The 22,200-nt window shown below is 42.7% G+C and overlaps 1 protein-coding gene across 1 annotated transcript; it reads left to right on the top strand.

The window, feature by feature from the left end:
- Window positions 1–14,999: 14,999 nt before the first annotated feature.
- LOC127430333 (putative gustatory receptor clone PTE03) lies at window positions 15,000–15,917 on the top strand. The gene has a single exon (XM_051680067.1). It carries the CDS (start codon window positions 15,000–15,002, stop codon window positions 15,915–15,917), a length of 918 nt encoding a protein of 305 aa, XP_051536027.1.
- Window positions 15,918–22,200: the final 6,283 nt, after the last annotated feature.

Raw genomic sequence — 22,200 nt, 5'->3', positions numbered from 1 at the left:
GGACCTTCTTTCTCAGGGACGGGGTACCATATGACACCCATGACCAGACCTCTTGAATCTCCATGTCTGGCCCCTGGACGGGACATGGAAGACCTAAGCAGTCTACCACCCGCGGTGGTAGACATGATCATTCAGGCTAGGGCCCCCTCTATGAGGTGCCTGTATGCCTTTAAGTGGCGTCTGTTCGCTAAGTGGTGTTCTTCCCAACGCGAAGACCCCCAGAGATGCGCAGTCGGATCGGTGCTTTCCTTCCTGCAGGAGAGGTTGGAAGGGCGGCTTTCCGCTTACACCTTGTATGTAGCCACTATAGCGGCACACCACGACACAGTGGACGGTAAGTCCTTAGGGAAGCATGACCTGATCATCAGGTTCCTGAGAGGCGCCAGGAGATTGAATCCCTTCAGACAGCGCCTTGTTCCCTCATGGGACCTCTCTGTAGTTCTTCAGGGTCTTTGAGCCTTTGCAGTCAGCTGAGCTTAAGGCACTCTCCTTGAAGACTGCCCTCCTGACTACGCTCACTTCCATCAACAGGATAGGAGACCTGCAAGCGTTCTCTGTCAGCAAAACATGCCTGGAGTTCGGTCCGGGCTACTCTCACGTGATCCTGAGACCCCGACCGGGCTATGTGCCCAAGGTTCCCACGACCCCTTTTAGGGATCAGGTGGTGAACCTGCAAGCGCTGCCCCAGGAGAAGGCAGACCCAGCCCTGACATTGCTGTGTCCGGTGCACACTTTACGCATCTATTTGGATCGCACGCAGAGCTTTACGGTCTCTGAGTAGCCCTTTGTCTGCTTTGGTGGACAGCGGAAAGGAAGCGCTGTCTCCAAGCAGAGTATCCCCCACTGGCTCATTGACACCATAACTATGGCATATCATACCCAGGACGTGCTGCCCCCAGTAGGGCTAAGGGCCCATTCTACCAGGGGTGTAGCGGCCTCCTGGGCCTTGACCAGGGGCGCCTCTCTAACAGACATTTGCAGAGCAGCGGGCTGGGTAACACCCAACACCTTTGCGAGGTTCTACAATCTCCGGGTGTTGAACCAGTTTCGTCCTGTGTAGTGGCAGGCACAAGCAGGTAAATCCAGGACAGCCAGCCAGGTGTATCGCTTGCGCATAGCACATTTCACCTCCCCTGAGCTGAAGACGTGTGCCATTAACTCCCAGTAGTGTTCACAAACTGTGTTCCCTGGTTGATTTCCTCCGAGCCCTGTGGCAGACGAGTTTGCAGAGAAACTCACTGCCGGCTCAGTACACAAGCTAACTAAGCCCTGTACTGGGGTAGGTGCTCTGCATGTGATGGTTCCCCGTAGGTAACTCCATGTGACGTATATCTTCCGCTAATTCGTTTCCCTGTTGGCAAACTGCATCTTCCTTGGGCAGAGGCCCCTCTGCCCCTGTCACCATGCTTGTAGTAACTCCTCCCCCATAGGGCAGGACCTACCATGGGACTTACCCACATGGCATACTTCCGACATAGCTCGGCAAGTCCATGTGACGTATTTCCCCTTAAATTCCCCCCCAGGCGGGGTGTGGTCTCCGCGGTGTCTTCCTCTTGGGAGGGACACCCTCCCGACTAGACCTGGTGGGCCCAGTTGGTTAATCCCCCTTTTTTTGGGGGAGTGGAAAAAAAAATGGGATAAGAGGCCACAACTGGGCTAGCCTGTCTCTATCTTTTGGGTAGTCGACTTGTCCCCAAAGGGCCGTTCGACACTTATAAAAGTTTTGGGGGAGGTTACATGTCAGCCTGGTGTGCTGGCTACAAGGCACACAGTGGTCTGCCCGTCACACACCGCCAGTTCACGTAACACATTTCAGTCAGTTGCTGCATTTTGTATAGGGACCCCTAGTGTCACTACATTGACACAACGTCGAGTGAGTGACAGACAGGGGACATCCTGGTTACTTGCGTAACCTCCATTCCCTGATGGAGGGAATGAGACTGTTGAGCCGAGTAGGGCGTGGCCGGGCTGGAATGAGACACACCCGGTCCCCAATCAGCCTGATGGGGCGCGCGAGGGATAAAGGCGGCCGGGGACGACAGTTCGAGAGAGAGAATTACAGACAGCTGTACTGTGTGTTTATAGTTATGTGTTTTGTTTAAATTGTTTATTAAATTATTATTTAAGTTGTCAAGCCGGTTCTCACCTCCTCCTTTCCACTGAACCCCCTTACAGAGACATTGTGTCCCTCCTGCCACAATGTTGAACTACCCGCTGAAATGGCCGGGACCTTCTCTCGGCTCCTCAGCATAAAACCTGAATGAGTGGTAGAAGGACCGAGGTGGGGAGCCGCTGCAACATTGACCACAACATTGCCATGGTCATGTTCTCGCAGTGAGAACATGAACCATCCACGAATGCTGCCTCCATGTGGGTCGTGCCCAGACATGAAAGACAGTGATCATGACCGTCTGAAGTTGAGTGGTAATGACCGCAACCAGGAATAAAACACAATCGGAAAGACATCTTTAAATAGACGCGTCTTTAAAAAGACATTCCGTGTGTGCCACTCTTTTAGAGAAATATACTCTTTCAGAAAATATACTCTCTTTTTCTGCTGAAGTGCCCAGGGGTGTTCTCTGCAGTGCACCAGTGCAGAGGAGGGAGAGGCTGCTGAAATGCGCTATCAGATCCAGCAGAGGTGAATGAACAGTCGTGAGAATTCAGCTCAATGAGCATGATCGTTCGGCTCTGAAGAGAAAATCTGAATGAGTGGTTGCATACCAGCTCCTTTTATACCCGTATGTCCGTGGGAGTGGTATGCAAATACCACTCGCCAATTTTCATTGGCCTTTTATCAAATGCCAGAGGTGTCTTGGGCTCCCAATAGCGACCCCTAGTGTCACTACATCGACACAACGTCTCGTTCCCTCCATCAGGGAACAGAGGTTACGCAAGTAACCAGGACGTTTTGGACTCGTTATCACTGCTGAAATTATAATATTTTCAAAATTGTGCTCTGTTAAACAATACAATAGCTCATGCCCCTTGTAGGCATTGTTGACATGGATTTACAGAAGTAGATTAAACTGAAATGTGCCCACAAAACTAGTGTTTAAATTAAAAAGTAAACTTTAAATGACATTTGAGAAAACAGCAGTACCATAAAAGTCCATCAAACACATTGAATTGTTGAAACCATGGCTACATTAAATTTGAAGAAGCCATAAGAATTAAACCAAGACCAGCAAAACAATTAAAACAAAACAAGATCCTATTTTTAACAACAACTTGGATGTATTAAAGACATGACAGACTAGTCTGTGTCATCAGAGAAAACATAGCCTGTTTAAGAAAATGGAGCAGCATCTTCAAGGTGCTGTGGGGCTGGTCTGGTTGCCACTGAAGAAGAAGTGGAGACAACAACTGGACTGTGAGCATATGGGTAACCATGAAGCTGATGCTGTGAGGGGTAATATCCTGGTGGCGGTGGTGCAAAATATGGTGCAAATCCATCTGCAATTTAATTAGTAAGTTTTTAAATGTTGGAAGTCAGCCTGCCAATGTTCTCTGAAAACTCTTTGTTTGCAGCCTCCATCCTCTCAAATGTTTGCTGCCTTAGCTTGAGATCCTCCTGAGCAAGCACAATTAATTGCCCTTCATTTGACAGTTATCGTTTAAGCTTCTCTTGTCTGTAGGATGACAGCATTGCGTTCAGCCGGTCACGTCTCTTTGGATCACGGTAGACATCACCTCTGTGTCAGAGTCCGGACTTGTTGTAGCAGGAGAAGGAGCAGAACTATAGATAGAAGGAGAAGGACTATCTCGACTGATTGACTATTGTTGATATCGCTGGTTTTGATGCCAGAATTAATGGTGGTGAAGGCTGGAGATCCACCCCAAATCTGCTCGCAAAGTTCGAAGTAAAGCAACACTACTCTGCCATGTCCGCTTCTCTTTCCGGAGTCCACCGCATGTCTGTACTTAAGCCTAATAGCCTTAAATTTTGCTGTAATAATACGTTTTGTGAGATCGTCCTTACTGTGGGGGTAAGCCGCATCATCAGAAGGATAGTGCTCTTTGAAGCGGTCCAATATTTCACCGTATTTGTTTTGGCATGATTCCCAGTCTACATTTTCACTCACTTTTGCAACTTTATAGTCTAGTGTTACCTGCAGCAACAACTTCACCTCATTGTCCGTCCATTTAAAAAACTCGGTGCCTTTCCTCAACATTGCCGCAACGTTTCAAAGAGGCGGAAAGTAAATAAACGCCTGATGGAAATTACGCATGTCGAAGCGTCTTACGTTTTACTCATGCGCAGTACAGGGATGTAAGCATTTTCAGACGTTTCAGTGTGGATGAGCAACTTTTGGAAAACGCTTGAAAACGTTAGTGTGGACGGAGAGCGTTTTGAAATGAAAACGCCATTTTCAAATGTAACCGGATTAATGTAGACGTAGCCTTAATTGCTCTCAGGTGTGTGGTAACCAGGTGAGCTGATTGTTAATGGAGTGCACCGGCACGCAGTGTGTTTCATGGCTGGGTTGTGCAATGGGAAATGGGTGTTTGTGAGCTGTGCCATCTTGGTCACCGATGCTCTCACACAGATTCCCACTGCTGGAGCGGAGAGTTTGTGGTTGTCACTGTCTGAACTTCAGAGTTAGCTATTTTTTCAAATACAGAACAGCCAATAAATGTGTCTGTGTTTCCACTACTCTTGTCTCCCCACATCTTTTATTGCATTTTATTTTTAAAGTATATCACCCATCCACTGACATACAGATGCAAAATGGTTTATTACAATAAAAAGTCATATTTGGGTGAATTAGAAACCAGAACCTCTCAAAACTAGATGCAAAAAGTAACCACTAGACCAATCAGTCATGTTCTTGATTGAGTTGCTTATTGATGTGTTCATCTACTTACTAACAATATCCCAAGACTGATAGTGGCAGATGTAGTGATTAAATTACCATATATTATGTGAAATATCTATTTGAGTGCTTGAATTGGTAATTAAGAATGACTTTTTATCAAAATAGGTGATTTAAAAGAATCTTTTATTATGCATAAAATAATTAATATTCATGAATTTCACAGCACTGCCACCCAAAGTACAGTTTTCCTAGAGTTTATTTGTATTTAGAACTAACTTTGTGTAATGTCCCTTTCAGATTGCTTGTTCCAGCTGTTACAAAGTTGATAGGCCTACAGGATTTTATTAGCAGAATAACATTAGGAATGCATGCACTCTCCATTCATGGGTACACTTAATAAAATAAAACAATTTGGACTACATAATGTGGTGAAGTTTACTCCAGATTGCCAGTTTTATGTCAAGCTAAGGAACATTAGAATTTGTTGATGTGTTTAATAGACAATGTCTTGGTACTCTGGAGATTATTATTATTATTTTATGTTGGCAAATCAGTAGCAAAATGGTTACTATGTGTGGTTCTTGTGGAAATGCAGTTGTATTGCAAATTCATGGATATTTATAATTTGATAGCAACTCAAATTAATGAACTAGTACTTGTTGCAATGAAGCTTGGTACCTTGATCCAAAAGAACTACGCATGGGCACTTGCTTTGGTGTTGCCACCACTCATAGTTTGCATGCCACCCCCTTGCCACCCCATGAAAAACATTCTAGATCCACCCCTGTTGGGCACAGAAATGCATCTATTCTCCGACTACATGCTAATCAAACATAATTAGTAAGTTTGGTTCTTTGGTTTGTGTGCAGCTGTGTTGTATTTTGTTGTTTCTATCGCTGTGGTGAACCTGTTGTTAGATAAACAAAATGTGTTTTCTCTTGAACGCCACGCAGGGGGCTGCGTGAATTGTTTTGTGCAGTCTCATTGCGAGTAATGGTCAGTCAAAAATTTCACTAAATAATTCATTTGATTTTTGGTTTGTTTCTCACCAAAGCTCATCGTATGCTTTCATAACAATCATGAGTCTCATTAAATAATTTATTAGACTTCTGAATTATACTTTTGTGTCCTTTTGAAGCTTGAAGAGGTGGTCACCATAAACTGCCATTGTATGACATCACTGAGCACAAAATTTTTTCACAATTTCTCCTTTTGTGTTAAGAGAAAGAAAGAAAGGCAAATGGGGTTATAACAACACAAGGGTGAGTAAACAATGACTGAATTTTCATTTTGGGGTGAACTATCCCTTTAACAATAAATAACTATAAAATTAAAAAGTAAATGAATATAAATAACAATAAATAACTATATACAATGGGACACAGCTAAACATTAGCTAAATAATTGTTGCAGTTTAATGCATGACAACAAATGTAATCTAGCCAGGTAGCTACCTGACATCCATTTCTTATCAATGATCTGGCTGCATTTCTCATTCTCTTCCTTTTCCTTTTTCCTTTTTTATACTCCCTGTTTGTAGGTGCACTTCATGATGAGAATTACATCCAGCTTTTAGTATATAAAAAAAAAATAAAAATAAAAAACATTGCTTTGTGGCCCGCCTCGTGGCTCGAGGGCCCTAAGTAGCTGCTTATACCGCTTATACAGTTGTGATCAAAAGTTTGCATACCCTGACAGAAATTGTGAAATTTTGGCATTGATTTTGAAAATATGACTGTGAATTTACATACCCTTGTTTGGCCTTGTTACAGACACACAAGGTGACACACACAGGTTTAAATGGCAATTAAAGGTTAATTTCCCCACACCTGTGCTTTTTAAATTGCAACTAGTGTCTGTGTATAAATAGTCAATGAGTTAATGTCGAATAAAATCGAACAGTGCCCAACCGATCGAGCAACTCATCAATGCGAGGCATTGGATACGTGTCAAATTTAGACACTGCGTTGACCTTTCTATAATCCACACAGAACCGTACAGACCCGTCGCTCTTAAGCACTAGAACAACTGGGCTGGACCAATCACTGTGGGATTCTTCTATTACCCCCATATCAAGCATTGCATCCAAATCTTCCCGAATGATTTTCTTTTTGTGTTCGGGTAATTGTTAGGGGCAGCTACGTACCACGACCATCGGTCTCGATGTCGTGCTGAATGAGGTTCGTACAACCCGGTAGAGGGGAGAACACATCCGCAAACTCCTGTTGCAACCTGGAAACCTCCGCGAGTTGACTCGGTGAGAGGTGGTCTCCGCAAGTGATCGGGGTGAACTGTTTATGTTTTGAATTCACCTCAGGTCCGAGATCCACCCTCTCCGGAACTACCGTAGCCAACATCACAGAGACCACCTCCCTCCACAGTTTCAGGAGGTTGAGGTGATATATTTGACGTGCGCCCCCTCTATCAGTTCATTTAACCTCATAATCGAGATCCCCCACTCGTCGTGTGACTTCAAAGGGCCCTTACCACTTGATGAGAAATTTAGAGCTCGATGTGGGAAGCAATACAAGCATTTTATCTCCCGGTGCAAATTCCCTTAGCTGAGTTCACCTGTCATACAGTCGGCGCTGTCGTTCTTGAGCTTGGAGCAAATTCTCCTGTGTTAGTTGTCCCAAAGTGTGGAGTTTGCTCTAAGATCAAGAACGTATTGAATTTCATTCTTACTGTTTGAAGGTCCCTCCTCCCAGGCCTCTTGCAATACATCAAGCACACCACGTGGGCATCGCCCATACAGCAGCTCAAATGGGGAGAAGCCAGTGGAGGCTTGCGGGACCTTTCGTACTGTGAATAACATTTATCCCAATTTCTAGCATCGTCGTGCACGAACTTACGAATCATGTTTTTAAGGGTTTTATTAAATTGTTCCACCAGGCCATCTGTTTGTGGATGACAGACGCTGGTGTGAATCAATTTAATGCTCAATAATTCGTACAGCTCGCGTAGTGTCCGTGACATAAACGTTGTGCCTTGATCGGTGAGGATTTCTTTCGGAATCCCCACCTGGAAGATTATTTTTCAAGAGTGCCTCCACAACACTGCATGCTGAGATGTTGCGAAGAGGCACTGCTTCCGGATATCGCGTTGCATAGTCCACTAGGACCAATACAAAGCGATGTCCATGGGCTGACCGCACTAATAGCCCGACGAGGTCCATTCCAATTCTTTCAAAGGGGACCTCGATCAACGGAAGAGGGCACAATGGCGCTTTTGGGGTGGACGGTGGGTTAACCAGCTGACATTCGCGGCATGCCGCACACCACCTGCGGACATCGGCGGCCAATAGAAACGTGCTATTAGACAGTTCAGTGTATTCCTTTCTCCTAAGTGACCCACCATGGGATTATAATGAGCCACCTGGAATACCACTTCCCGGCGGCTCCGTGGTATCAAAAGCTGGGTTGTATTTTCTTTTGTCTGAGCGTCCTGCGTCACTCTATACAACTGCTCATTTATAACTGCAAAATAGGGGTATGAAAGGGCAATATCATTGACCATCGATAACTCTCACTTGGTCGAAGGCGTGTTTGAGGGTTTCGTCTCGCGACTGCTCCAAAGGGAAATCTCCCTCAGGAAATTCCCTAAGAAGGGGAGGGACTACAGCCTCTCCCCCTCTCTCGTCATTATGACGTGGAGCTGTCGAGGAAGGCCCCGGCTCCACCTCCCCTGCCAGAGTATCGCACATTTCACATCTCCCTAATTTAGTGCAGGACCCATCCGCACAAATTCCCTTCAATACATTTCTAAAATCAGGCCAATTCGTCCCCAAAATCAGCGGATGGGTGAGGTGGGAACTAAGCACGGCTAATTGTAAGAGTCACCACAGGATACTTTTTAGGATAACGTTTTAGCTGTGCCCAAAGCCTCGGGTTGAACCAAGCGTTGGTGGATAGTGGTTTGATTACAACTGGTGTCCACCAACGCTTGGTGAGTACCCCCCTTGACACTTACCAGTATCCGGTACACTCCGGCCCAGTCGGGGGCAGCCTGCGGGAGGTCAGAGACGCATACCACCATCCCCAGCTCCATCAGAGGGCACTTATCCCGGAAGTGGCCCGGATCTCTGCACCTCCAGCATGCTGGCACAGGCGCTACACCCGCACTTGCATCGGCGGGCACCCCCACCTGAGAGGGAGAGCGGCGGGGCATCGGGGCAGGGGTAGGTGTCGCCTCCCACGCCCGGGGAGCTGGTCTCGGTGGCTGAAGTCCTCCTCGCTTGCGTGGGGCAGGAACGGGCCCTGGGGAGAGAGCAGAACGAGAGGAGAGAGGGGAGGGGTATGAGACAGGGGGAAACACAGGGGGAGGGGAGAGAGAGTAGGAGGGCTCTTCTGCCCTCGGGATCGCCGCCATGTGGTCCTCTGCAAGCCGGACAGCTTCCTCCAGCGATGCCGGGCGGTGGCATTGGACCCACTCCGCCATCCCTTTTGGCAGTCGATGTATTAACTGTTCCAGTACCACTTGGTCGATGATCCCATCGACGCCGCTGTCCCTCGCTAGCAGCCATCTCCGGCAGGCGTTGCGGAGCCATTGGGGGAAGGCAAATGGGTGGTCGGACTTCTCCAGCTTCAGGCTCCGGAAAAGTTGACAATTCTCTTCCGGACTCTGACCAACCCGTTGCAAGATGGCTTTTTTCAGGTCACTATAAGCCAGGAGGCTCGTCGCTGGCAGTTGTTGAGCCATGAGCTGGGCTTCCCCGGACACCAGCGGAATAAGTCGGGCAGCCCACTGGCCGAGCGGCCAGCCCCAGATGTCGGCGATGCGCTCGGACAGATCCAGGAATGCTTTGGGGTCGTCCGCCATCCCCATCTTCTGTAACACAGGCGGAGGCAACAGCGTGTGGGTGTCCGGGGTCACAGCTGGGGATGCCTCTTGGCTGAGGAGGCTCCGGATCGCATGCCGGTCCTCTGCTTGAGCCCAAAGGAGCTCCACAAACTGGCGATCTTGGTCTTGCCGGAGCTCAAGCAGGGTTTGCTGGTGGTTCTGATGAAGGCCAGTGAGGGATTGAAGGATCTCAGCCAACTGGGAGGACTCTACGGGGCGACTTCCATCCATCAACCAAGAATTGATCCCGGGTTTCGGCACCAGTGTAGAGACAGTCATTAAGGAGGACACGGGAGGCAGGTTGCTCCACTCACAGGTAAGGCTTTTAATGACCACACTGATCTCTTCAGCTTCACAATAATAAATTCTTAGCTTCACAATAATAGTCTCTTCAACTTCACAATAATAAATTCTCAGCTTCATAATAATAATCTCTTCAGCGTCACAATAATAATCAGCTTCAAAGTAATAACTTTGGGGACCCAGGCTCTCATCTGCTGGTGGTGTGGCTCTTTTATGTCGCTCTCCCCGTGCTCACTGTAATTAGAGACAGGAGTTAGACATAATTTAGCTCAGGTGCAAGCACCCTTACCGCTTTCTCTCTCTCCGGACGGACCCTTGACCATGCCCCCGCTGCCACAGCGTGCTTTATTGGGCACGAATTATTGGGCATTAAGTCAATTCACACCAGCGTTTACCATCCACAAACAGATGGCCTGGTGGAGCGGTTTAATAAAACCCTTAAAAATATGATTCGTAAGTTCGTGCATGAGGATACTAGAAATTGGGACAAATGGCTCGATCCCCTGTTATTTGCAGTACAGGAGGTCCCGCAAGTCTCCACAGAATTTCCCCCATTCGAGCTGCTATATGGGCGGTGCCCGCACGACGTGCTTGATGTCATATGTGAAGCTTGGGAGGAGGGACCTTCAAACAGTAAGAATGAAATTCAATACGTTCTTGATCTTAGAGCAAAACTCCACACCTTGGGGCAACTAACACAGGAAAATTTGCTCCAAGCTCAAGAACAACAGCGCCGGCTGTATGACAGGGGAACTCGGCTGCGGGAATTTGCACCGGGAGATAAGGTACTCGTATTACTCCCCACATCGAGCTCCAAATTACTTGCCAGGTGGCAAGGACCCTTTGAGGTCACACAACGAGTGTGGGATCTCGATTATGAGGTAAAGCGAACCGATAGAGGGGGCACACGTCAAATTTATCACCTTAACCTCCTGAAATTATGGAGGGAGGCAGTCCCTGTGATGCTGGCTATGGTAGTTCCAGAGAGGGCGGAGCTCAGGCCAGAGGTGAATACGAAACACAATCATTTCACCACCTCTCACCATACCAACTCGCAGAGGTTGCCAAACTACAACAAGAATTCGCAGATGTATATTCCCCTCTACCGGGTCGCACGAACCTCATCCAACACCACATCGAGACCTAGTTGGGGGTGGTGGTACATTGCCGTCCCTACCGATTGCCCGAGCACAAAAAGAAAATTGTCTGGGATGAATTGGATGCAATGTTAATAGAGGAATCCCACAGCGATTGGTCCAGCCCAGGTTGTTCTTGTTCCTAAGAGCGACGGGTCTGTAAGGTTCTGTGTGGATTATAGAAAAGTCAATGCGGTGTCTAAATTTGACGCATACCCAATGCCTCGCGTTTATGAGTTGCTCGATCGGTTGGGCACTGCTCGATTTTATTAGACACTGGATTTGACAAAGGGTTATTGGCAGATCCCCTTGACACCAATTTCCCATGAACAGCCTTCTCCACACTGTTCGGATTACACCAGTTTGTGATGCTTCCGTTTGGTTTGTTTGGAGCCCCAGCTACGTTTCAGCATCTCATGGACTGAATCCAAAGACTGCATTCGGCTTATGCCGCTGCATACTTAGATAACATCATCATTTACAGTAATGATTGGCAGCGGCACATGCAGCATCTAAGGGCGGTTCTGAGATCGTTGCGATGGGCGGGACTCAAAGCGAACCCCAAGAAGTGCTCGATTGGGTGGGTGGAGGTACGGTATCTGGGGTTCCACTTGGGCCAAATTGACAAGACTGTGGCGATTGTGGCCTGCCTGAGGCCCAAGACCAAAAAGTGGGTGAGTCATTTCCTGGGGCTGGCTGGCTATTATTGGAGATTCGTGCCTAATTATTCAGACGTCACCAGCCCACTGACTGATCTCACTAAAAAGAGAGCTCCAGACCTGGTCCAGTGGACGGAGCAGTGTCAACAGGCACTTATGCAAGTGAAAGCCGTGCTTTGCGGGGGGCCGCTTTTACATTCACCCGATTTCTCTCTCCCTTTTGTCTTGCAGATGGACGCTTCAGACAGAGGGCTGGGGGCCGTACTTTCGCAGGTGGTGGAGTAGATGGCTAGTGCTGTACATTAGCCATAAGCTCTTACTAAGGGAGTCTAAGTACAGCACCGTGGAAAAGGAGTGTCTTGCCATCAAGTGGGTGGTCCTCACTCTCCGGTACTACCTGTTGGGGCAGGCCTTCACCCTCTGCTCGGATCACGCCCCACTCCAGTGGCTCCGCCGCATGAAAGATACCAACGCGCGGATCACCCGATGGTATCTTGCTCTTCAGCCGTTTAAGTTCAAGGTGGTCCACAGACCGGGAGCACAGCTGGCTGTCGCCGACTTCCTCTCCAGAAATGGGGTCGGGCAGTGGGGATATGTGGCAGCGGGGGCGTGGTCAAGTGTCTGTCCGGAGAGAGAGAAAGCGGTAAGGATGCTTGCACCTGAGCTAGATTATGTTTAACACATGTTTCTAATTCCAGTGAGCATGGGGAGAGTGGCATATAAGCAGCCATGCCACCAGCAGAAGAGAGAGAGAGAGAGAGTCTGGCCCAAGGAAGGCAACGGTGCTCCTGAAGTTGTTACATTTATTCTGTTATGTTTGTGAAGCTAATGAGTTGAAGTTACTACGTGCCTGTGAAGCTGATGTGTTGAAGTTGCTACGTGCCTGTGAAGCTTATGAGTTTGTGAAGTTGTAAAGCACTGAGGTGGCTGATTAAAAGTCTTATCTGAGCCTGGAAAACCTGCTTCCCTGTGTTCTCCTTTCACTCTAACTCCCTTACATATACAGGTATATTCAACTTTCTTTGTTCCTTTGTCGGTTCTTGTTTGTATGTTGGTTTGAAACCAGCATAAGACTGTAGAGTTTGTTTTTCCTTCCTGTTTGTATGTTACCTTCACTGTTATATCCTCTTCTTTTCTTCGAGTTAAAGTTCTGCGTCTGGAGCCTCACTCTCTTGTCTCTTCCCTGCACAATGCTGACAGAAGAAGTGACAGACAAAATGGACCCAGCGGAGGTGATGGGCATTTTCTTAACTGCCACTCCAGTCAGGCAAGAACCGTCCTCCCATGACTCGGCCTTGGGCTGCAATACAGGGAGGTGCGCCAGGGCAACTGCCCTTATGCTGTTTATGCCGAGGCACTCTTCGAAGCAGCTCAGGGCTTGGGTTATAGTGAGGCCACCCTGATATACCTCTTCCTGTCTGGATTAGATGAGCCAGTGGATTGGGAGTTATGGGAAGACCTGGAGGCTTGGTTTTTCTGGGAAGTAGTAGATCACATCTGTGAAATCATGGAGGAGAGGTTCCTACTCGGGCTGTGGGAACCCAACTTCACTGCTCCCACCTCTCAGCCCTTAACAGTTGCTCAACCTTTGTCCGCTGCTGATTGCCAGGAGGCGGTGGCCGATACCGCAGCTGTGTAATCTATGAGAGACAAATGTCTCCCTTCCTGGAGCCACCTTCCTGGCCTCCCCATTTATCTTGTTATCCTTTGAGTATATATATATATATATATATATATATATATATATATATATATATATATATATATATATATCCTCAGTTTCTTTGTTCCTTTATTGTTTCTTGTATGTATGTTAGTGTGTAATCAGCATATGGCTGTAGAATTTGTTTTACCTGCCTATTTGTATATTACCTTCATTGTTATTTCCTCTTCTTTTGTTCAAATTAATGTTCTGTGTTTGGATCCTCACTTTCTCGTTTCTTCCCTGCACAAACCCTGACAGCCCCTGCCCCTCAAAATGTCTGTGCACATCCCTGGTCATAAATGTAATTCAGCTGTGTTTACTTAACCTAGGATGTGGCATTTTTTTCATTTTTATTCTCGACTGGTTAAATTGTTTAACCCAACAGAAGCTTAAGCTAAAAAAAATGAGGTATATTTGATATATAATCCTAGAGTCAATAGTTGTTTAAACTACAGCACATTTAATACATTCATAAACAGTCTTGTCTCAGACTTTGCCTTTTCTGGTCTCGACTGTGACTCAGCCAACTCCGGTCTTGGTCTTGACTCGAACTCGACCCTCTTCTGGTCTCGGTCTTTACTCAAACTCAACCTACTCTGGTCCCAGACTGGAACTGGACTCGACAACATCTCTGAGGTACATTTGCATAGGTAACTAATGTTAAATAAGTGTTATTAAGAATTTAGAACATGTGAAGGACAATGGCTCACTATTTGGTAGGTATTGCATGAAAGATACCCTTTTATATGCAAGTTGTTATAACCACATATTAATTATTTATAAAGCATTTGTAAATTATTTTTAGTCATTAATAAACCCTTTTATAAAACCTTAACAAAGGGAAAATTAATGTAAAGTGTTACTGACATTTTTTATCTTTTTAGAAATTAGTCATTTAGCAGATACCTTCATCCAAAAGAACCTCCAGTACACTTATAACTATGGTGTATAACAATTAGTACACTGGGAGTAAGCTGTGGTTAAGAGCCATGATCTAGGGCAGAATGGTGATGGCTCATAGCTCAAACCATCAAACATCCAGTTAATATCCCCGTGCTTTATCAACTGTGCCACACCAACACTATGTTTTTGTGTTTCTAGTGAAGGGAAACTTCAGAGGGGTTTGTACGGTTTATGCAAATCATGCCAACAGAGAGGCCTCTTGAGACATATTTAATGCTATAAAAATACTAGCATGTACTGTTTCTTTACAATACAACACAAGAAGGTCTAATTCCCTACATATCCCATCATTGCAATTTCAGAGTTTATCACAGAAGGTATTTCAAATTTGCATATTTTCTTCTTTTTTTTTATGTTGTTAATGAAATTGTACTTTTTTCAAGATGTTTATTAGTATCTAGCATATGTATATAGTGAACTGATTAATCATAAATCATAAGGTTACAATATGAATAATTTAGAGGACATTTTGGAAAAAAAAATATCCCAAGCTGAATAAAAATGAAACTTTTTCTTTTTTTCTTTGTCTTCTCTCTTTCTCAGGTCAATAAAAGCATCCTTTGTTTAACAGAAAATGGAAAATGGAACATATTATACTTTGGTGTTGTTTGAAAACATTGGGTACATAAGATATGCTCTCTTCAGTTTGGGATTTATTCTATATTGTGCTATCATATTCTTTAATGCCCTTGTTATTCTTGCAATATTTCTGGAAAGGTCGTTACACCAGCCCATGTACCTTTTGATTACAAGTCTGTCCTTCAACTCTGTGTTTGGTACTGCTGCCTTTTTCCCAAGGTTATTGACAGACTTGCTATCTGATACACACACAATATCCCGTGAAGCATGTCTCTTACAGGCTTTTGTCATTTACACATATGCAGCAAATGAGAATACAATATTAATGTTAATGGCATTTGACAGATTTGTTGCAATCTGTAAACCTTTACAATACAACAACATAATGACTCCCAGGGTTCTAACAGTTTTAATTGCTTTAAGCTGGATTTATCCGATGCTTTGTATTGGTATTGCTGCTATTTTAAATGCCAGAATGACAGTGTGTGGTCACAAATTATTCAAGGTGTACTGCCACAACTGGGAAATTGTCAAGCTCTCTTGTGCAAACAATTTACCTAATAATGTTTTGGGATTTTTCAATGTGACCGCCACTCTTATCATGCCTTTATGTTTTATATTATATTCTTATTTTAAAATTATTATCATTTGTAGAAGAAGCTCACCAGAGTTCAAGAGCAAAGCTTATCAAACCTGTGTTCCACACATAGTGATCCTTTTAAATTTCTCAATTGCCATTTTTTGTGAAGTCACTTTGAGTCGGTTTGTGAATGTAGAAGTTCCTATAGGGCTATCAATTTGTCTTTCACTGGAATTTATTGTTGTACCACCGATTCTTAACCCTCTTGTTTATGGATTTAACTTTCCTGATATTCGCAAACAAGTCTTATGCATTATAAAAGCATCCAGGTAGCATGTAATGTTTCTGTTGTAGATAATTTTATTGATTTGTAACAAGAATGGTTAACCATTGTCATGCTCAACCCAATTCTAGACAGGAATAAAATTAAGCAAGTTTAAAATCACTGTTCAATCATGGAATCTTTTTCATGCACATTTTCAGAACATTTTTTTCCAAGCTTTATGATGCTATGCCATACATATATGAGTTTGAATGTATTTGTCTGAGATATTTGCACTGTACCGAAATGCATCTGTTACTGTTTACCATACAGCATATTTTTTAAACTGATCAGTCTAGTACATTTTGCCACAATTTATAAGGGTATTAGGAAATCACTTTTATATTAGAAAAAACCCTTAGTTATAAGGGCATCAATTTCATATGAACTATTTTAAACAAATTTACTCCTTATAAGAATGTAAATTATTATTGGAGTCCCCAAGGAGCCCTCACAATTATGCACACAGTATAAAGACAAATTAAACTGGCAATCAATATATATATGTATTTATTTATTTATGTATTTTTTATTATTGTAACATTTATTTATTAAATATTATATTTATTCTTAGATCACATAAATTGTTTTGTGCCTAACTAACCAGAAAATAAACTAAGCACTTAAATTAATTATGCAATATTTTAATGTTTAAATGTTAAAGCATAATGCCTTAATGAGGCCTATTTTGAAATGTTCTTGAAATGTGACAAGCAATAACGTTTTTTATTTAGTTTTATCTGGTAACACTTTATAATAATTACACAGTATAAAGTATTTGTAAAGCATTAGTTTATCATCAATTGATCATTCATAAACTATTGTTCCTACATTAATAAGCTACATACAAATAGTTTGTTATTTGTTTATATTCACTGTAGCAAATGATTTATTATTGTTTAATAATTTAATTTATAGGCAGTTTGATAATGTTTTTTTAAACATGAACAAGACATGAATTCATAGTAAATAAAGCAATTATAAATGTAATTAATTGGATATACATTTAAATGTAATTAATGTATTTGTTACTGTTTTAGTAACAATTACTATTAAAGCAATTATTACTTAATATATAGGTCATAATAAAGCATTGACTAATTGCTAAGCACACTGAAAAAATGATTCCTTGCTTCAGCAAATATTGCTCATTAAAATAAAAAGATTTTACTGAAAATGTAATGCTGTCAACTTTCCTTAATTATATGCTATATGTGTGATGCAAGATACTGAGATTATGCTGTACTCATAATAATAAAGAAACTTTGCTAATTATTTTGAGTGAAGTGACAATAATCTGAAGTTTAGTAAACCCAGCCTAATTTTTTAATATTCCATGGGAAACCACGTGATGCAGAATGTGACTGAATTTTAAGCTAGCATATTTGGGGCTGGCTGCCATTTTGGATGTGGAGAGCTGGTGGTGGACAACACAAAGTTTTTGCCAAAAAGTTCAAAGGTAAATTACTTTAAACATAGTGTGAAATCAGTAGAGTTTTTTTTCAATTTCAATTGAACTTTCAATCAGTTTAATTTTCTGTGTATTCAAGTTTCTCTTCGCTTAAAGAAGTTGTTAACTTACGTTACGTTTGCAAATCTACAGTATATTAAACATTTGTCTGCATGAGGCTAATTAGATGTGTACATCTTCACAGTTGAACAAACACAAAGGAGCCCGCACATTACTCTTCAGATTCAACTGCTGCTCAGGGCCTTCACCTACAACTCCTCACTCAGCAAACAACAGGTAATTCCAGTAAATTAATCGCATTTCTACACCAATTTAAAATGTTTAATGCAAACTTCAAATTGTGCATCTTGAAACCACCTAACATTTTCAGCAGTTTTAATGGTAAATGTTATTTCTGGTGACCAGAAATTTTAAAGTACAAAAAGCACATAAAGGTAACATTAAAGATATGAATACGACTCCAGTGGTTTAATTCATGTCTTCAGAAGCGAAATTATAAGTGTGGGTGAGAAACAGATCAATATTTAAGTCATTTTTAATATGAATTTTCCTCCCTGCCCAGTAGGTGGTGAAATGCACAAAGAATGTGAATCCCCAAAAACAAGAGAAGACAAATATGAAAGTGAAAGTGGAGATTGCTGGTAAAAAAAGTTCTTAAATATTGATCTGTTTCTCAATCACACTTATCACTCCTGAAGACATGGATTCAACCACTGGAGTCATATGGATTACTTTATGCCACCTTAATGTGCTTTTTGACAACCATTCACTTGCATTGAATGTACCAAGAGAGCTGAGATATTCTTCTAAAAATCTTTGTTTGTGTTCAACAGAAGAAAGTCCTACACATCTGGGATGGCATGGTGGTGAGTAAATGAATTGAGAATTGTTATTTTTGGGTGAACTATCCCTTTAAGCATCACTTTTCTTTTTACTCTATAATTATTGATTTTGAGGATATTTCATTGTTCAAATAAATACAATGGAAACTGTTAATATACATTTTGACAGATTATTTCTATGCATTTAGGAAGAGGAGCTTGACCAAGCACAGAAAGGAGCAGATGCCATCAATGCTTTGGAGAAGCAAGAGTGAAAGTTTCCTTTCAACCCACTGGATGTACTGATTATCTTTGAAAATGAGTTGGGGACATTTGTCAAAACTTGGGTCAGTGCACTGACTTTTGGGCTACTATGTGCCCTTCACATCAGCTACCCAAAGAAGCTGACACTTTTTTCTTTCTTTTTTTGAGGTCAAACAGTAAATGGTGTTGCATCTTGATGATGGCAATGTCTGGCCAAGTTGAAAAGATCTTTTGAATGAATAGTTTCATTTATAAATACAAACTGTTTCTGGTGTTTTTGTTACAGTATTAGTTCAGAGAGTTTTCTCCTACCTGCATATATTTCTGCAGTGTGCAGTCTGTTAAAATGCATTTTGAATTGTGTTTATTTAGATTTACTGAAATTCTTTAAGTCACTGCATAATCTTAGAATAGGCATAACAAGATAGTGTTTTCCTCGCTTTAGAGTTTTCAGATATAGAAAGCGTTTCCAAATTTGTCTAAATTCATTAAGATATTCCTTAAAATGTGGTTTATTTGCATTCATGTATATGAAATTTGGACAAAAGAAGTAAAAGATTTATAAGATAAAACTGTATTAATAAACCCAAACAACACATCTTTCCAGTATAAAGAAAATCAAAAGTACACATAATCAATCACAAAGGAGCAAAAGCTTTCCCAAAATAATTTTGTGAAATGACAATGCCAAAATAGATGTACAACAGTCTCGTCTTGCATATTACAATAATTACACATTGTGTTAATGTTGGATTTACATTTCTTTACTATTAGCTGGGTAGAATCTGTGGACTAATTTGAAAGACACTTCTCTAACTTTGTTCACAGTAAGGTATTTATGTGGCAAGAGCCAAAGTTTTTTCCAGTTTACATCATTTGCAAAGTTACTCCAATAAGGAATTACATATTGTGATTACTCTGAAAGAGAGCACGAATCAACTTGCTTATTTGGACTGGATCACAAAGAGGTGGTATGGTAAACAAGTCTCTTTCGAGACCTTTAAATAATGTAATGTAATAATTCCTGTGTGAACAGCATCAAAAATAGTGGCAAATTTTTTGGGTGTAACAGGAAAATTAAACTTCTGAAAAAGATACACTTGACTGTCTAAGGTGGCCGGCAGCGAGCCCCTCCTCCCCTTGTGGACGGCGGCCGTTCCTTTGCGTCCAGGCGGCTGGCAGTGACTCCTCCGTCCCCAGGCGGATGGCCTCGGCTGCTTCTTTGGGTGGACGGCAGTGGCGAGGACTCCACAACAGCACATCTTTCCTCCCTCCCGGGCTTCGGCACCAAAGTAACAAGATTAAAATGGGAAAGGAGGAGGCGGGAACCGGCTGAACGGTCAAAATAATATTTAATGAAACAAAAAGACATACAACATAAACGCACACACAGCAGCTGCGTGTGGCTCTCTCTCCAGTGACAGACGCATGACCACGTCCTGCTCCACAGTGCTGTATAAATAAAGGTTGACTTGACTTGACTTCTTGTTTTTATTAGAGCCCGACCAATATGTGATTTTTGAGACCGATACCGTTTACAATTTTAGAGGGGAAAATTCACCGATTACCGATATGGTGGCTGATATAGTTAACAGACATTTTCTATGTTGATTGTGCACCGATTTTGCACCGATATGACTATGCAAAGGTACTCAGAAGGCTGCTTTCTTAAACAAATATTTTTATCAAAGAATATTTGACATTTTTATTATACATTGTCAACATTGGAAAAAGTACAACATTTCCCTCTGAAATGTAGTGGAAGTATAAATTAATAGAAAATGCCATGGTAATACTCAAGTAAAGTACAAGTACCTCTAAATTGTCCTAAAGCACAGTTTTCTTGCTCATCAAAACATCATCAGTAATATTTCACTGTTAATGTATAACAAAACAGTCACAAACAATAACTCATGGTTCGCTGCTGCCGAGTAAAGAAATAAACAGCGGCAGCGGTGTTACACCGTATTCTGCTATACAAGTTCAGGAGAAAACTTTCAACGGTGGAAAACCAGACTTTTAAATATTACATTTTGTAAATGCAACGACTGGAATTGTTGGGTTGAAAGGGGGTACTGAATCCTGAACAAAACAGTTTGGAGAATACATGTTTACACATTAGCTTCTACTCAGCTGACAAGGTATGAAAGTAGCTACTTGGTTAGCTAGCTATAAGCTCATTGTCATGGAGAGTAAAAGATGGACGTTGTTTATTTACTTTCCAGCATTACGTCTCACCAACTAGGTAACAACGTAGCATGAAATCAACACTCAACAGACACAATCCACCAATGCACCGTAGTCTGCTGAGCTGCAAACTATAGCTAGTTAACATAGCAAACAGATGTGATAAACATGAGTGACATGGTTGTCAGGGACAGGGTTAACGTTATATTAGTTATATTAAAAAGGGAAACGGAGAGTCGCGTGGTGCCATATTTTGCTAGTTTTTGATTATTTTTATGTCATAAACTGATGAGATTCAGTACACCCTGCTACATAACTGTTCTACAAAGTCAACATGTCAAAGAATTCAAAATCCTCGGGCTCTGGAGATATTAAAAGACAGGCCCGCAGACCAGGGACAGGGAAACACTTGACTGTCTAAGGAAGCTGGGCACCTTTTTGTTTCTTTTTGTGTTAGTTCCGCCTAGCAGCTGGAGTTTGTTTTGTGTAGTAACACTCCTTCAAGAAACTCTTGCATCGATGGAGAATCGCTTTTGCACTGATGTTAAATTGAGAATAAATACTAAGGATGGCCGCAAAATATTTACATGCCCACAACAAGTGATGTCTTCCATAAAATGAATGGACAGAGGAAGTCATGGTGTGTTTCTCACATTGCCCCCAAGTGAGCTTGACTCTCTAATCATGCACTTGACCATCCAAGGAAGCTGGGCACCTTTCACGTTTCTTTTTGTGCTGGTTCCGCCTAGCGGCTGGAGTTTGTTTTGTGGAAAAACACTCCTTCAGGACAGCTGTGGATGAATCTGCTTGTTCTTTGTGCTTATGCCTCCTATTGGCTGGAGTTTGTTTTGTGGAGTATTTTTTTGCAGGACATTGGAAGGATTAGATCATCTGCTGCACTTATGAAACAGCTGGCTCACTGAACATTCGTTTGACTGTCCAAGGAAACTGAACTGATTTTTTGTGTGTGTGTGTGTGTGCGTGCTGGTTCCACTAGAGGCTGGAGTTTGTTTTGTGGAGGAACACACCTTTGAGACAGTTTTGTGAATGAATCTACATGTTCTTTGTGTTTATTCGGCCTATTGGATGGAGTTTGTTTTATAGATTACTTTCTGTTATGTAATTCTGTCTCACCAAATTTGTACAGAAGCACCGGACTTGAGCAATCCGACGGCAAAGTTGTCACCGGGACTCTCGTAGGCGTTCATGGACTGTTTGAGTTTAGAGGGATGGATGCAGGTTGGCGCTGTCGTGCGTGGGATTAATGCACACATTTTTCTTTTTTCTGTTTGTTTGGTTCTGGGGGAAGTTCGGGGTTTGACTGTTGCACTGATGTTGGAAAGTGGTCTTTATAATTTAGTTTTTGACACACAATCTATTTTTTCTAATATGTCAAAATGTCAAATGTTAATATGAGTGGATTATCTCTTTCCACATGGAATGTGAATGGGTTGGGGCACCCCATAAAAAGAAGGAAGGTTATTTCTTTTCTTAAATGTAAGAAATATGATATAGTGTTTCTTCAAGAAATGCATCTTTCCCCACAGGAAG

The sequence above is a fragment of the Myxocyprinus asiaticus genome, chromosome 39 (genome assembly GCF_019703515.2).
Source record: "Myxocyprinus asiaticus isolate MX2 ecotype Aquarium Trade chromosome 39, UBuf_Myxa_2, whole genome shotgun sequence".
In the NCBI taxonomy this organism is placed as follows: Eukaryota; Metazoa; Chordata; class Actinopteri; order Cypriniformes; family Catostomidae; genus Myxocyprinus; species Myxocyprinus asiaticus.
The sequence above is the reverse complement of the archived record's forward strand: the minus strand, read 5'-3'. Positions and strand labels throughout refer to the sequence as shown.

What these genes read in the sequence shown, in the direction of transcription:
- LOC127430333 (XM_051680067.1), top strand. Translation starts at nt 15,000, where the DNA reads ATGGAAAATGGAACATATTATACTTTGGTGTTGTTTGAAAACATTGGG.